At 35.0% G+C, this 16,354-nt stretch overlaps 1 protein-coding gene across 1 annotated transcript; it reads right to left on the reverse strand.

The window, feature by feature from the left end:
- Positions 1 to 7,700: 7,700 nt before the first annotated feature.
- SCAR (wiskott-Aldrich syndrome protein family member 3 SCAR) lies at positions 7,701 to 16,348 on the reverse strand. The gene is made up of 5 exons (XM_088241499.1): positions 16,135 to 16,348; positions 15,300 to 15,501; positions 9,877 to 10,035; positions 9,104 to 9,520; positions 7,701 to 9,007 (listed from the first exon to the last, which is right to left on the reverse strand). Exons 1-5 carry the CDS (start codon positions 16,321 to 16,323, stop codon positions 8,817 to 8,819), a joined length of 1,158 nt encoding a protein of 385 aa, XP_088097625.1. The 5' UTR covers positions 16,324 to 16,348; the 3' UTR covers positions 7,701 to 8,816.
- Between the last annotated feature and the right edge of the window lie 6 nt (positions 16,349 to 16,354).

Raw genomic sequence — 16,354 nt, forward strand, 5'->3', positions numbered from 1 at the left:
CAAAAGTCAGAACAATCGGCGCGCATGCATGAAAAGATGTATGAATGTAGAGGAAGCGAGATCTGTATGCAAAGACAGAGTGATATGGTGTTTAATTATCTCTATCTACCTTTATGGAGAAACGGCGTGATGGTTTGTTGTTGTTGTAAAATGAAAAAAAAAATCTGATATGTGGAATATTATGTATTTAATAAAATATGTTTTCAATTAAAAACCTTTTATTAATTCCAGATCCAAAGATATCTGGCGCTACCCGCTAAAGCTGGTCTTAAGGGGTCGCCATCTATTTTTCTATTCATAAAGGGGTTGTGCATTCTAAATGGTTAAAAAACACTGGTATAACATATTGATAATCCTCGGTGTGAGTGTCGGCTTGACAAGGAAGCATAGACCACGCGTTATTTGGATGCCCCATTCGGGATGCATATCTTTTGTATTGGAAACTAAACTTTCCCCTTCCCCTAAATTCATCCCATATCTTGTCAATCTTATACTAACCTAAAAGTGATTCTGCACTTATCCAAATTTAATGTTCTAAATTATATAAATGTTTAATCTAAAAATATATTATTCTCAATACGGCACAAATCATTCTTATGAGGATGGGTTGCCTTAACATAAATATAAAAAAATCTAAATGAGGATACACACACACACACACACATTTATAGTTTCAAAATATGTCTTGTGTGCTTGATACTTTTTTTGCATTGAATTTATTATTTATGTATTTATTAGTATGATTTAAATGATTAGCATAAAAAAATCTTTGTGATCTAGATGAAACTATGTATTTAAACTAAAATTTGTAATTTAAAATTATTATTTACTGCCTAAATAAAATAACATGTTACTCATAATTATGCAGGAACTTTTAGAAAAATTTTGAAGATATTATTCGAAAACAAATCATAATTTTCTCTGTATCTCTGGACAATTGAAAAAAAAATTAAAACAAAAGTACAATAGAGTTTTTCTGTTTCTATAATAATGATATTTTGTTAATTATTTTATCTAAATTTAACTATTTATTTACTTAGGTGGAGCATATAGTGTCTACAGAGTCTTTCCTTATGTAAGCTACTAAACTCTGTACGTCCTCCTGAGTACTGCATCCCGTAATTGTATTACTACCAAAGATCTGCCAGCTCTGGACATCTAGTAACACGGAGGCATCCGCAGTTTCATATTCGTAGATGAAATAATTAGGATGAATCTCGCCCGTATCAATAAAGGTCTCAGCTCTATGGATATTTTAACACATGCAGAAACCAGCCAATGACAGGTTATTATCTCTGTAAATGCCAAGCCTTTCATTTTTCCTTTTCAAAATATTTTTCAATATCTTATTTTCATGATTTAAAGTTCAGTTTTTGTTCATAGTCCCCTAAAAAATATTTCACATAATTTTAAAAGCAGTTGAGTACATTAAATCTCTGGAAATAATTATTGACAAAAATCTACGATGGGAGGTTCAGGTCCAATCACTGGTTTCCAGATTAAGAAAACTGTGTCATGTATCCTACTCACTTAGGAACATCTTGGACATTGACACTCTCAGAACTGTGTATTTTGCTCTTTTCAAGTCAGTAGCAACCTATGGTATAGTGGGCTGGGGAGGTTGCACTGCGTCTATCACGAATCCTCCAATAAACATACAAAAATTAATACTAAGAGTGATGCTGCGTTGTCCCCCCCACTTTCCCATCTGAGACATTGTTCCGATTCGTGAAGGTACTGGACATTAGACTTTTTTTTTAAGAGTCATTGACACATTTCTGGTCATGCGGCTACAAGAGTAGATCCCAGCAGAATGCTCGTACGAGGTTTTTCTGTAATTTGAATTATTTAATTCCAAAAACATATACAATGTTTCCTTAGAGGAATTTCTCTTTTGTGGCCCCAAGAGTGTTAATGTCCTGCATACATATTAAGTTCTCCAAAACGAAATGCATTTTCAGGAGGAGTGTACAAGTCTGGATTTATTGCAGGATACTATTGCAGGAGACTGCTGCAAGATATTGCATAGATTTATATACTATTAAGCGTGTTGTCCAGATGCCCTTTGAAATATATGTATGTTTATGTTATAATATTTCATTTTTATTTTTGCTATTATTTAATTATTTACGTGCTTCCACATTCCATTATGTTGTATCCCAACTCAAAACGGGGCCCTTGGCCTCATAGAGTTTGGGATACGTTATTATTGTATTTTTTTGTAATATACATGTATTTATATGAATAAAATATATATATATATTATCATAAATCAATGTGTGTTTAGAACATGAAATTTCCAGAACAAATTATTATGGTCGGTAGGGGAAATCTTCAAGGGTGGAAAAGAAAACAAACTTAGAGTGATGAAATTTTATTATGTCTAAGTTTGAAAACAAATTTTTAATGTTATGTAATATGTAAAAAAAAAACATTCACCAATTCGGCCAAATAACAAAAATGTTACTCCATGTTAAATAAAATTTTCTTCACTTAAAACTACACTTACGAGATATACAGTACATAGTACATAATTATACAATAGAGTAGTGACCCATTGGAAATGTGGAAACATCTAGATATTAACAAATAAACAGATTTTAAATATAATAAATGCTTACATATTTATAAATGTTCGTGTTTGTATGCACTTAAATTCAACAAATTAATGCAATAAACAGACATGGTATTTCTTTACTAGATGCATTCTTTAAATTCAGCAAAAATATTGAATTGCCTTTGATAATTCAAAATAAAAGATAGAATATCAAGATACGTATGCAAAAATTCGTGTGAGAAAGAGATATATCTATATATTTCCTTAGTCCACATTTCTGCGTAGCTTACGTGCTTTCAAATTGTGATAAATGTATTTACAAATATAACTGTCTTTTTTTATTTTTTTATTGGATCTATTTACGAGTGAAACGATGTACCTATCTGTTCTGTTCCTCACAGTAGCAGTGCAATCAAAGCATATTTTCACCAAACACAGAATTTTTTTCATAACGCCACTGATTTCACAACAAAAGTTTCTTAAAAAAGTAGGCAACTAGCAATGAATTCAAAGCATCAACTTCACTCTTGTAACGTGTCTATATAATTATGCCATTGTCATTGAATGAAGTGAAAGAAAGCAGAAATATCAATGTCCATCAAAACATATGTTATAAATGAATATTTATTGTGATTATATATAATACAGTCAACCCTCCTATGACGGGGTATTTGTATAACAAGGTTTCCATATGATGCGAAGTGAAAATTGCGTACAACTCTCCTGTTACGCGGTTTACATATGCATTTTTCATGCAAGACAACATTCCAACAATGCAAATGACATGAAAAGTTTATGTATTACATTCATCTGCACGTTGTTTGATCGAGAAGTACATATTTCATTTACGTACAATCAAGGAATTTTTAGTTAAATACAAATATTCATTGACATCTGTAAAATGTTTGTATACCATTTTATTTATACGTATTCTTTAGAAATTTGGACTTTGAGAATGAAATTTTTATGTATGTATGTGAAAAACAAATAGGTGTGCTTTATGTTCAATTTTATTATTTCTTATTCAACTTAACATGGTTTCCATATAACGTGGAACGAATCAATCGCATTATAGGAGGGTTGACTGTACAGTATTTACATGTTAATGTTTTTTGTATCGAATAACTGAATTAGGTTTAATTTGTGAAATTATTTAGTGACTAATAATCAAAAGTGTATGTATGTACATATTTATGTTGTCAATGTCCATTATCAAAAATGATGGCATGCATTATAATTGTGACCCATTTAAAAAAAAAAAAATGTTTAAATTACAATATAATAATATAGGGGAAATCTAGCTTCTGAAATAAATAATATTTTTTAAAACAAAACCTTTTATTTTGATAATATTATTTTGTATGCATGCACATACAAATATATTCGAGCATTGTTAAATTAAATTGTAACAGTACAATCTGTAAATTTCATTGGTAATAGGGAAATATCACTTTTTTTTTTATTATTTTAAATCAAGAAGGGTCTATGAAACACTGCCAAGTAAAAAAAATATTTTCTTTGTACTTATTGGCAGCATAAAAAATATTTTTAAATTTATAATTTTAAATTACCGCAAAAACGGTCCATTGCATTGGCCACACCCCTAATACATCACGATTCAGTTAAATTTTAATCTTTATTTGTGACAGTTTAAATTTAAATAGACCATTGTCACGAATTTTGTCATGCTCACCATGTCATGTTTTGGTAGACACATTTTTTAACAATTTGATTTTAAAAGTGATATTTCCCTGTTATTTAGATCCATGGAACATCAGAACTCTATTAGGTTACACAACTCACATACACGTCACCGGCTCAAAACATAAAAAAATATTTAAATCTTATGTTACGGTGGATACATTTCATCTACAACAGATAAATATTTTTAATTCTATTCGTTGCACGCACTCGATCTGCTTCGCTGTCATTTTCAGGAATGCTATTTCATAATCCGTTCACATGTTAGTCACTCTCACATTAATCCATCGTGTTTTACAAAAATATCTTATAAAATATATATGTATATCCATTTCCATAATTTTTTAACCTTCATAAAGAATTAACCGGTGTTTACGTGAAAACTCAATATATTAATGGTGTTTAGCTAACAACACCACCAATTAAAAGTATATTGAAATATTAAAAAAACAAACAAAACATATTTTAATACCCAAAATCAGTATTTCATTACATGTCGTAATAGTTTTCGATCAACTTAAATTTTCAATATATATGTACCATTTAAGGAATTATGTATTTCCATTAAAAAAAAACAACAAGGTTATTTGACAGAAAGAATATTTATTTTAAAACAATTGTGACATGATAATTAATATAAAAGAAGTTTTATTGATAGACTGATGACGCAAACTATGTATTCCTTCAGGTCGGAATGTACGAAGTATGTACATGTGGATTTTGTTTTAAATTTATTATTAAGAAAAAATAACAGTTCATACATTCTATTTATTTTTCAACTCTGCAAATAATACTACATACAGAGAGAAAAAGACGTGAAATGAAGCGATAAGGTGTATAATACATACATCCATAAGTAAAAGTTGTAGAATAAAGAGCGTGGAAACAAAAAATGAGAATACATATGACTTTTATATTTGGACACTATAAAGGTACAAATATCTACATTTTACAACTATATAAATTTGGCGTACTATGATTATTATATTAAATGCCGAAATTATAACATCATTGTGTATATCAAATAAATATGTGCACTCAGTTTTCAATATCAAATCATTTTGTGGGAAAACGATTACAACTACAGTTTAGGCAATATAAGAAGATACTGTTGACAGTTTACAATAATGTTGTCGCAGTCTTAGATTTTCTAATTTTCTGCCATATGGGGTGATTAGAAATGGGTTTTCATATTTACGACTAAATAGCTTAATACTAACCAAAAATAAAATTGTTCGAGTAAAAAAAAGGCAGTTTACTTATTTGTTTAATTTGGTCATTCGTTATATTATGTCTCCCACAATAATTATAGGACGACAAAGATAGTAACAGAAATAGCAATAAACAATTCTAATAAAGTAATAATTTCATTTAGATTAAATCTGGAGTTTTATATTTTAACATAATTGAATTGTAGTATGGTTCACATAATAATAATCACGAGTGAAATAGTGATTTTTGACAGTATTATGGTGGGGATTGGCAATGCTAGAAAAATAAAGCGAAAGTTACTAATTTGTGAACATACCTAGTTTTAAGTGACCATCTCACATAAGAGTATATTTTATTTTTTAAAGTTTAACTAATTTAAATAAGGCCGATGTCAAAATTATCATCGATCAAATTTAATTAATCGTATGCGAACCCTTAAAATGAACACACACAATATAATTAGATGTTTTCTGGCGGTATGTCACCATTGCGGAGATTACAACAATACAGAACTTCATGAGCGTGTAAACGTCAAAAGTCTCTTCTTAAATTGCCTGTAGAATAGGTAACTTCAAAATCAGCATTTGGGAGTAACCTACTAAAAACACATTTTTTTATCCTCCTTCATAAATGCGACATTAGGCATTACATACAAATAGGTAAGTAATGAAGTAATGATTAATGATTCATTACAATCATTTTACGATGATTTTAATGTAGCATTCATGGAGTAAGATACAAATATATGTTTTTACTGGGCAATTTAAAAAATGCTGATTTTGAAGGTATCTAGTTGCAGTAATTACCCCACAATTTTTTCTCTAAAATAGTTGGACAAACAATACAGTCGGCGTTGTACCCGTAACGGGAGCTGCATCCTGATGAGCTGACCCGATCTCCTTCCCCGGCTCTCGAGGGCGGACTGCCGTACGGCGCAAACCCGGAATGGTACACGGCTGACAGACATTTATACAAAGCGGAAACTTCAATATTACTTCATAACTTAATCTAGATACATACTATTTATTAGGTACATTATAATTTAATACAGTACCGAAATATCTCAACAGTTAATATAAGCAAACGTATGGAGGCAATGATACATTTAAGTATATTGAATAAATACAGAATAAGGTAGTTGAACCATTAAAATGAATTGATTATTGTAATGTCAATTCACACGGCACTCGCAATAATACTACATAGTCTGTAATGCGAAATGTTGCGGCTTAGCAGGATTAAGGATTCTAATCATTTAAAAAATATATTATTGGCAATGTAAAAATGTTCTACTTCAGAGAGTGAGTACAAATCAGTCCTATTATTTCTTGGCTAATTTACTACAAGAATAAGTAGGTATATATGTAATAAATTTTATATTTACTTTCCAACAGTAAAAATAAGACTCGGGTCGAAATTTAAAAAATAAATAATTGAATAGATTTGAATTATTCCATAATCTACTAGCACAGTTGAGTACAACAAGAAGCATTACGCATCGGTTGCAATCGATACGTTTTCAACTTACTGTTCTAAACTAGCCCAGTAACCCCCGAGGGAAAATATTTCAATACAAGGAGTATTCAAGATGTACTTTCAAATGTTTACTATTATTATTTGACAATAATTAATGGAAAAACTAAACGAGTGTTTCATACTTTTCAAATAGATCGTCGTCTCCCTCATGATCGGAGTTTCCCGCGGAAGCCGGTCGTGGTCGCCTCAGTATATCGGATGGAATTTTCTGGTCGCAACCACGAAGAGTTGACTCGTCAAAACGAACTCTATAATTTGGAACGTTTCCCCTATATTCAATTTGCGCATAATCATATCCCGGCCTTCTAAAGGCATCTTCTTCTGCAGAACTCTGACTCTTAGATCTGGTTTTGCAATGGCCGCCGGATTTGACACACTGCGCGCAGTGTGCGTGAGTACGGGGCCTATCTTCCACCGCCCCCGTCACGGAGGCCTGGCGTCGGAAGCTCTCAGCGCGGATGGAATACTCCGTGACTGTATACCCTCTTGTCATGAGGTTGTTCCGTTTACTGCGACAGTCCATAGTGGCGTAAACAGGCCGGGCGCTGTAACCTTTATTGGACTGAACACTGTGAAACACTGTGGCTGACTTGTTGACATCTTGTTTGCTGGTAGCGATACTCTCGCATTTATTGTTAAAATGTTTAATGGCATTAGACACCGTTACTTTTTCTTCATCAATCTTATGAGAAGATTTCTTCTTTTCTGGTGATTTGATCACTTGTTGACCACTATTCATTTTCATATTTTTTTGCCATAATTCATTTTCATTTGTAAATTTGTCATTTTCTGTTTTGATTGAGGGATTGCTTTTTTGAACAGACGCTATAGAAGCACTTTTCTGTGTTTCTACGGCCATTGATGATACTCTCGGTCTGACTTCTGGAGCTTTGTCTTTTATTTTCGGTGGCAGTTTCTTATCTTTAGATTGTGCATCATTTGTTTTCGATTGCATATTGTGCAATGATTGTGAATCACCGATTTTACACTGTATATCATTATGTCTAGATTGTGAATCAATAACATTTGATTGCGAATTACTCATTCTAGATTGCGAATCGTTAGTTTTAGATTGAAAATCACTATGCCTATATTGGGATTCACTAACTTTAGATTGTGGCTCACTACCTCTAGATTTTTCAATAACTCTAATTTGCGTATCAATACCTTCAGCTTTTGAGTCATTGGCTTTAATAAGCGAATCGTCAACTTTGGGTTGCTCTTTAACTCTAGATTGCGAATCATCGACTTTAAAATTTGTATCATTGGTAGAAAAGTGGGACTCGTTGATTTTAGACTGTAAATCTGTAACTTTGAATTGTGGATGAATGTTTTTCACATTAACCGGAGAATAATTATTCTGGGCGACTCCGGCATTATTATTAGCTCCTATTCTATTTCTCAATAACTCCACAGAAGGCATGGGACTTTCAAAACTGATCATAGGCTTCCGATCATTATACCCCACGGAATTCGCACTATCTCTCCTAATTATAACTTGACTTTCTTCCACTTTAGGGACAACATTTTCAGAATCCTCGCACATTTTAGCAGTTTTATCAATGCTGGACTTTAAATTATCTTGATTCAGATCGATGACATTCGGGGTGATAGTTTCGGGGACGTCGGTGGTTGTGTTTGGTACGGGTTTGACGCCGCTAATTAGGCTGGGGTCAATGCGAAAAGTGGGTTTGACATTTACTTTCGCAGTCTTTCCAGAGGAGGGGGGAGATTGAACGGGCTGAGCTGATTGAGAGGGAATTATATCGGCAAAATTGTTTCTGTCGGATGCCCGCGGCAGTGGGTGGTGTCACGCGGGCGGTGGCTCCGCCCACCCATCGGAGTCTGCCTCCGAGTCACTTCCGCTGTCCGACTCACTGAACTCCACGGCTACTCGCCGCGCCAGAATAGACGCCACATCGTGGAGAGCCGCGCTACCCACGCTACCCGATTCATTTCCTCTGGTGCTGTTAGTCTTCTCCACTTTCCTCAGTTTTATTCCTGGAAGTGAGGAAAAATATAGTAAGTATTTGAACAATAACCCTGTATCTATTCTGTCGGATATTAGTGCATTCGATAGGTGAGGTTGTATCTTACCATCTCTGATTGCCTTGAGCAAGTCATCCCGGGGATCAGGCAACGGCGCGGGGGGTGGTGGCGCGGCCTTGAGGGGCTGCTTGAGCACGGGCGAGCGGATGTCTCCATTAGCCAGCGGCGGCGGGGGCGGCGGTGTGAGAGCGCCCTCGGGTGGTGGTGGGGGTGGCGGCGGCGGCGGGGGACCTTCGGCCGGCGGGCTGGCTGCGGGAGGAGAAGGCGCCATGGCAGGGGGCGAAGCGGGTGGTGGCGGCGGCGGCGGCAGCGCCTCGCGCGCTGAGGCTGAGCGCCGAGAAGGCGTAGAGGGGCCGGGGGGCGCAGGGGGCGGGGCCGAGGGCCGACCCCTGCGTGGAGTGCCTCCGCCCCCACTGTACAGACTCTCGGAAGATAGAGGACCTGTACCATACATGAGCTCTTCACCTGCAACCATTACAAGACAAATTAATCCCACTATAATTTTGTATTTATTGTAAAAGGCCCATGGGTGTAAATAAATAAAGTTTGACTTTCGGTGACAGGCGGACGGCACTTCCATAATTTGAAGACTGGGACGAAGATAGAAATAATGAGCCAGTTCAGAACTCATCAAAAGTTTTCCTAAAATCTTAAATTTACCGTAACTCAGCACTTGTTGAATAACTAGTAATTTTCTCATTATAAAAAGATTATCACTGTATTATGAACAACTCAGTTTGACTTATTCTACCAACAAATTCAGTTAAGCCAAAAAATCTGATGCAGTATCTCGGGACGTGGTATAGACTGATATAGCTCACCGTGCGAGTTGTGGTTGGTGGGTGTGGGCTGGTGTGGATGGGACTGGTGAGCCTGATGCAACTGGTGTTGATGTGGCTGGTGTGGCTGGTACTGATGTGACAGCTCTATAGAGTTGGGTCGCGCGGCTACTCCATCCCTTGTGTCTAGCATCATCACACCTACAAAACACATTGAAAATTGTTAGCATTTATCAAAATTTCCTACAGAATAAAATAACTATGTTTTTCAAGTAAAAACTATGTTACTTTAAGGAAAAATTTATTATTTTAATGCTTTACTTTTACTTTTTGATGCCAACTTCTGAATCAAATAAACATTCAATGGCCTTATTCAATTAGAATTTGCTGGTTGTCATTCTAGGTACATCACTCAGGCATTAAATTATCAATGTTGTCTATGTGATGTACCTACACTAGGGTGATGAAAGTTTAAAAATTCAACGGTTCACCCTCCCATTTTGATCTCTCATATATAAAATGGAGTTAACTAAAATTTTGTTGGATTTCATTAAGTTTTAGGGGTGGATCAGCTTCTCTGCATTCTAAAACTTGAGCCTGCTGAAGGTGAAAAAATTGCATCAGCAGTTTATGAATCCCTCCTTTCATGAGGTTTACTCAATAAAGTAAAGCGTGTGAGTTTTGACACAACCGCATCTAATACCGGGTCTCAAAAAGGGGCTTGTATTCTACTTGAGCAGAAAATGGATAAGGAAATGCTCTGGTTAGCATGTAGGCATCACATTATGGAAATTATGCTGGAATCAGTTGTTCAAAATGAAATTGGGCCTTCGTCTGGACCAGATACTTTATTATTCAAAATATTTCAGAAAAACTGGCAATTAATTAATAAAGAAGAGTATACGACGTTAGAAACTGATGAAGAATCTATTGAAAAGCTCAAAGATGTGAAAGATGAAATAATCAATTTTGCTAAGAAACAATTGACAGAATATCAGCCCAGAGATGATAACAAGGAACTCTTGCAACTAAGCATTGTATTTTTGGGAGGAGAACTAGAAAATGGCGTGTCATTTAAAAAGCCTGCAGGTACTCACCGAGCACGTTGGATGGCAAAGTCTATCTACTCTCTGAAAATATTCTTGTTTCGAGAACAATTCAGATTGACAAAACATGAGGAAAAAGGTTTGCGAGAAATCTGTATTTTTACAGTCTTAATCTATATTAAGTATTGGTTCCAAGCTCCATCCGCTTGTTTAGCCCCAAGAAACGACTTGGAATTCCTCAAAGATTTAAAGAAGTATGAGGATATAAACCCTGTCATAGCTAGAAAAGCAATAAATAAAGTATGTGGCCATTTATGGTATGTCTCAGAAGAACTTATCGCCTTATCATTTTTTGATGACAAAGTAGGAAATAAAACTCAGAAAAAAATGGTGGAAGCTCTAAAGAAAGAAGGAGCTGATTTTTGCCCGAAAAGAATTAATGTAAACTTGTAGATTGAAAACATTGGTAATAAAAATCTAGAAGATTTTGTCACTAGTAACACCAAACGATTCTTTTCTATTACCGGATTAAGCTCCGATTTCCTCAAGAAAAAAGTTGAAGACTGGATCAAAGACAAAGAATATATTCAAAGTAAGGAAATAGTAACAAAATTTAAGGTAGTCAATGATACAGCAGAGAGAGGGGTGTCCTTAATCCAGAGTACAACAAAATACTGACCCTATATGAAGACCAGAAGCAGTATATTTTGCTTCTTGTGAAGTCCTTCAGACAAAAGTTCCCGAACTACAAAAAAGTAACTTTGCTGTCTGCATAATGAGTTTTTTGCGTGTTAATTGTGGCATCAAAATTTTTTTGAGGACTCTAAACAACTAATATAAGCTTATATTAATTCTGTAATAAGTTTTTTTTAAATTGTGACAATTAAAGAAATTTTGTAAAAATCTGTGTTTTTTGTCTAATTTTCCTCTTATTTGTTCACATCCCGAAAGTAAATTGTAACACATATATGATACAAAATTAGCTTTGGATAACACATATGGACCTTAAAAACTCATTTTAGGTTTTATTATGTAAAAAAATATAATTTTATAATAAACACAATTTTTTTTAAATAATCACTTTTTGGGAAAATGTTAGATTTTTTAAATCTTTAGTAGCGACCTTTAAATTTTTCTCAAAAAATCTCAAAAAATTAATTTAAGTTTCTCCTATTAGGTAGAATAAAATGGGAGGGTGACTCAAGAGAAAAGAAACAAAAAATATTTTTGGGTATTTTAAGCACCACCCTAACCTACACTTTGGACAAGAAATATCCCAACATTAAATCACACATTATACATGTTTTAAAAGTGCAAAATAATGCTAACAATTTCTCTACCTTTTTTATAAATCTAATTTCTCTTTAAATTAAAAAAATACATTTAATTTTTTTTTTTTTTTCATTAAAACATTAAAACACAAACAAAATTCACAAACCCTTATATTTTTAATATGTATCATTTTTTAGTAATCCCGTGTAAGTTGAATTCGTTTGGACATTCCGGCTACCATTGCATGAGCCATCTTTAGGGTAAAAGATGTGTTTTATAGAAGAAAAAAATGTGCTTATGTACTAGTAAGTTGTACTGTGTCGCATTCGGCAGCAGGCTCAATCTGTGTCATTTTTGTAGTGTGTAACACAAACACTCAAATAACATAAACAAAGACAATGGACTGAAATAAAACTCAACATGGTTTTCAGCACTAAACACTACAAAAATGACACGAAATGTGCCTGCTGCCGACTGCGACACGGTACAACTTAATAGTACATTAACACACAATGTTTACCCCGAAAATGGTAGCCGAAATGTCGGAACGAATCCAACTTACGCGGGATCACCCAAACCGTAACCGAGAAAACCTATGCACCTTATATTTTTATTTATAGGCCACAATATGCTGTCTTCTAAGCTAAACAGCCACTACTGTGAAATTAATGACTGAATAGTATTAAACCCTTTCCTCACTAAGCATCCAAAAATTACACATGATTCGAACGGGGGGACCAAACGACCCCATCGCCTACTTGTATAGCGTCACGAGAATAAAAAGTTGGAAGTGTTCATGATCGTGCAATAATTTATTCATGTTTTTACGTACACATATTTTACTCATTTTGAATTTTATTCATTTTTGTTAGTTAGCCGAATGCTAATGTTCATAAAGTGAAATTGACTTATGCATTATTTACGTCTTTATTTTGTTTTAATATTAAATGATTTGAAAATTTAAAAACAAAAACCGGAAAATGCTTCCTTCTGTTATTTTCACAATTACAAAAAATATAGGGCAGATAGCTTTAATCATACTCAAGTTATCGAATCAAAATCGGTTTATGGAGGATTCGAATTTCCCCCTTTCGGTCTAAACCTACTATTCATTTAACACAAAGAAAATATGACAAATTGAGGAATTACATAATGTAGCTCGGTTTTATTTTAAGAATAAACAATTTAGAAAAATAATTTGAATGCCGTTTTTTTTTGTCAATTATTCTTCTGCAGTAATTAATAACTTTACCTGGATGTGGTTTGAATATTATTTTGTGAGAAAACCTCCTAAAGCGCATGATATTCCCAATCACAAACAATATGATAAAAAGAAACCAAATTGTCAACGCCACTCAACATTAACAATAATACTGATAAACATTGGGGAAGAGGGAAACGCGCAATCAGACTTGTGTCATTTTAAAACAGCTTCAAGATAAATACTATCCATCGGCAGTATAATTCAGGGGTTTCCAAACATTTTTAGTTTCCAAAGACCGAAAAGGAAGTTCAGCGCTACGGGAAATTGGCTATACAAAATATTTTCTTACATATGGAACAAGTTAAGAAAAAATAATAAAAATGACCACTGAACTTTTTGAACGACTGTTTTATAAAACCTGACAACCGTCAAATTTATTCATAAAAAAATAGCGCATATGCAAACATGAACTATGAATTCTATGTTTTAGTAAATCATTCCAGTCTAAATCTATTTTATTGGAGAGGAAGTTTATTGAGATAAGATAAAATTACATAGATGAATTGGGAACTTAAATATTTTAATAGATTGCTCGACATTACCGTCCCTAACTTCGTCAGGTGGTCTTTTAAAGGACCACCTGACTCAAACACATCTTCCAGCGTAAGTGCAAAAGCACAAACTAGGATCAACATTCTCCCCCTACATAGGACTGTAAACGGGAGCTGTTGGACTTCACACTGCTCCACACTACTCTACACTACTTCTGCTGCAATCAACTCGGCTGTACTATCCGCTGACAGGTAATTTTCTATGGCTTTCTTTATATTAGGTGTACCTATAAGTAATCATAATCAATTATTTAAGTGGCAACAAAATTATTTAAGAATTTAACTACATTTAATTTAATTTTTTATCGATTATATAACCTCCATCGCTATCTAGGACTTTTTGCCATCTTGTCAGTAGACTTTTAATTCCCTTTTCATATAATTCCGTATCTTTTGAAGAAAAGTATGCTTCTAGGTGAGTTCGAACATCATGAACATTTAAAAAAATATATATTCTTCAGGTAGTGTTCCATGGACCGGAATAAATAAAAATCGGTCGGTGCTATGTCTGGGGAATATGAAGGGTGTGGTAAAACCTCCCAGCTTAGCTGCCTTATTGTTTCTTGGATTAATCTTGCCGCATGCGGCCGGGCATTATCATGTTGCAATATTACCCCTATTCTGTTGACCAGACCTGGTCGTTTTACCAGCAATTGGTTATGCAATCTATCCAATTGTTGGCAATACGTCGTAACTGTTACTCCCGGTTTCAATAGTTCAAAATGAATGATGCCACCACAGTCCCACCGAACACACAATAACACCTTCTTTAAAGTGAGGGATGGTTTAGGAGTAGGTACGGCTAGTTGATTTGGAGAAAGCCATTGTTTAGTGCGCTTGTTGTTGTTGTACAAGACCCATTTCTCGTCACTAGTAACAATCCTTCGTAAAAATGGATCACTTCTTTCTCTGCACAAAAGAGATGCGCAAATTGTACGCCGTTGATCTTTATTCATCTCCGACAATAGATGTGGGACCCGTATACCCTGTCTGTAAACCTTCCCGATTTCATGAAGATGTCTTTGAACTGTTGACAAAGTAGCCTGAAGAGTGTTTGCTATTTCCTGGATGCTCAGTTTAGGATTCGTTTCCACCAGTGTTTTTAAAGCGTCATTATCATACCTTAAAAATAATTGATTACTTATGGGTACACCTAATAATTTCTTATAGTTGTCGATATTACACATGAGGGGGTGATATGCAAAACCGCCACTAAGCGTGATCACTGTTTTCGGGAAGACCAACTAAACCAGCAGCAAAAAGACTATTTCTTTTAAGTTCAATGCGCAACTTGCGCGTGTCGAGCGTCGGGCATTACACGGGTAGTCCTACCTGGAGAGTGATTATAGTGCTGCTGCAGGGTTTCGTAGGAGGGCGGAGGGTCCGGGTAGTGGGTGGGCGGGGGCTGCGGCATGAGGTGCTCTCCGCGAGTGAGCGCGAGCTCGCGCTGCTTGTCGCGCGTGCATGGGGGAGCGCGCACGCGCTGCTTGCGCCGCGCCGCGTCTGCGCCGCTGCCTCCTCCGCGCGGCCGTACCTGCGCCACAAAATTTTAATTATACTAGACATGTTATGTAGTTATTTGTATATTACAAGTGCTAATAATAAATATTATCGCACCCCCAAAAGTACACTTTGATATGTCTAAATCTGACATTTTGCAGTAAAGCTAAAAGTAACATTTTACAATTTATTAATGCTTGTAACTTAATGTATATAATGGCATTATAAAATATTTTTTGTAATGTTTGCTCATTTGACTGTTGAAATATGATAAGAACACTGTAGCATCATAATTACTGCATATTGAAAAATGCAAGAAAAATATTAAAATTACAAAACAAAACAAAATAAATTAAAAGGTTTCGCGTGGTTTTGGTAAAAATTCGAGTATTTAATTGTACCTTAGGTATTTTGAAAATGTATGAAAAAATTTATAAAAAAAAACTACTGTGAACTACGTCATGTTCTTTTGAGTCAGATTTCCGGCTTCCGGGAAGCCAACTCCTAGTAATCTCAAAATTACAACGTAAACATATTTTATAATTTTTTTTGGCTTAGTTAGACAGTCTATAAACAAATATTCTTTTGTTTTCCTCAGTGCCATTATGAATAAATAAGTACTCCATGGATGCGAATAGCTGTTAGTAGGGTAATATACAATAGTGACCTTCTTTCCTCTGTCGTGCTGAATCCTCTCCGTGTCTTGCAGCATCTCTTGCCTCCACAGCTCGAAGAAGTAGCCAGGGTCCGTGTAGAACTTCAGGCCGTCGCGCCCGTCGTCGCGGTACGGGTTGAGCTTGTCCAGAGGAGGGGGGCGCTCGCACGACGCATACGTCTCCAGCATGGCGGTGGGCATCGTGGCGCGGGAGAATATCTGCTGGTCAAAC

Source organism: Micrasema longulum, unplaced genomic scaffold, assembly GCF_059751315.1.
Source record: "Micrasema longulum isolate JH-2025_06_02 unplaced genomic scaffold, ASM5975131v1 h1tg002922l, whole genome shotgun sequence".
In the NCBI taxonomy this organism is placed as follows: Eukaryota; Metazoa; Arthropoda; class Insecta; order Trichoptera; family Brachycentridae; genus Micrasema; species Micrasema longulum.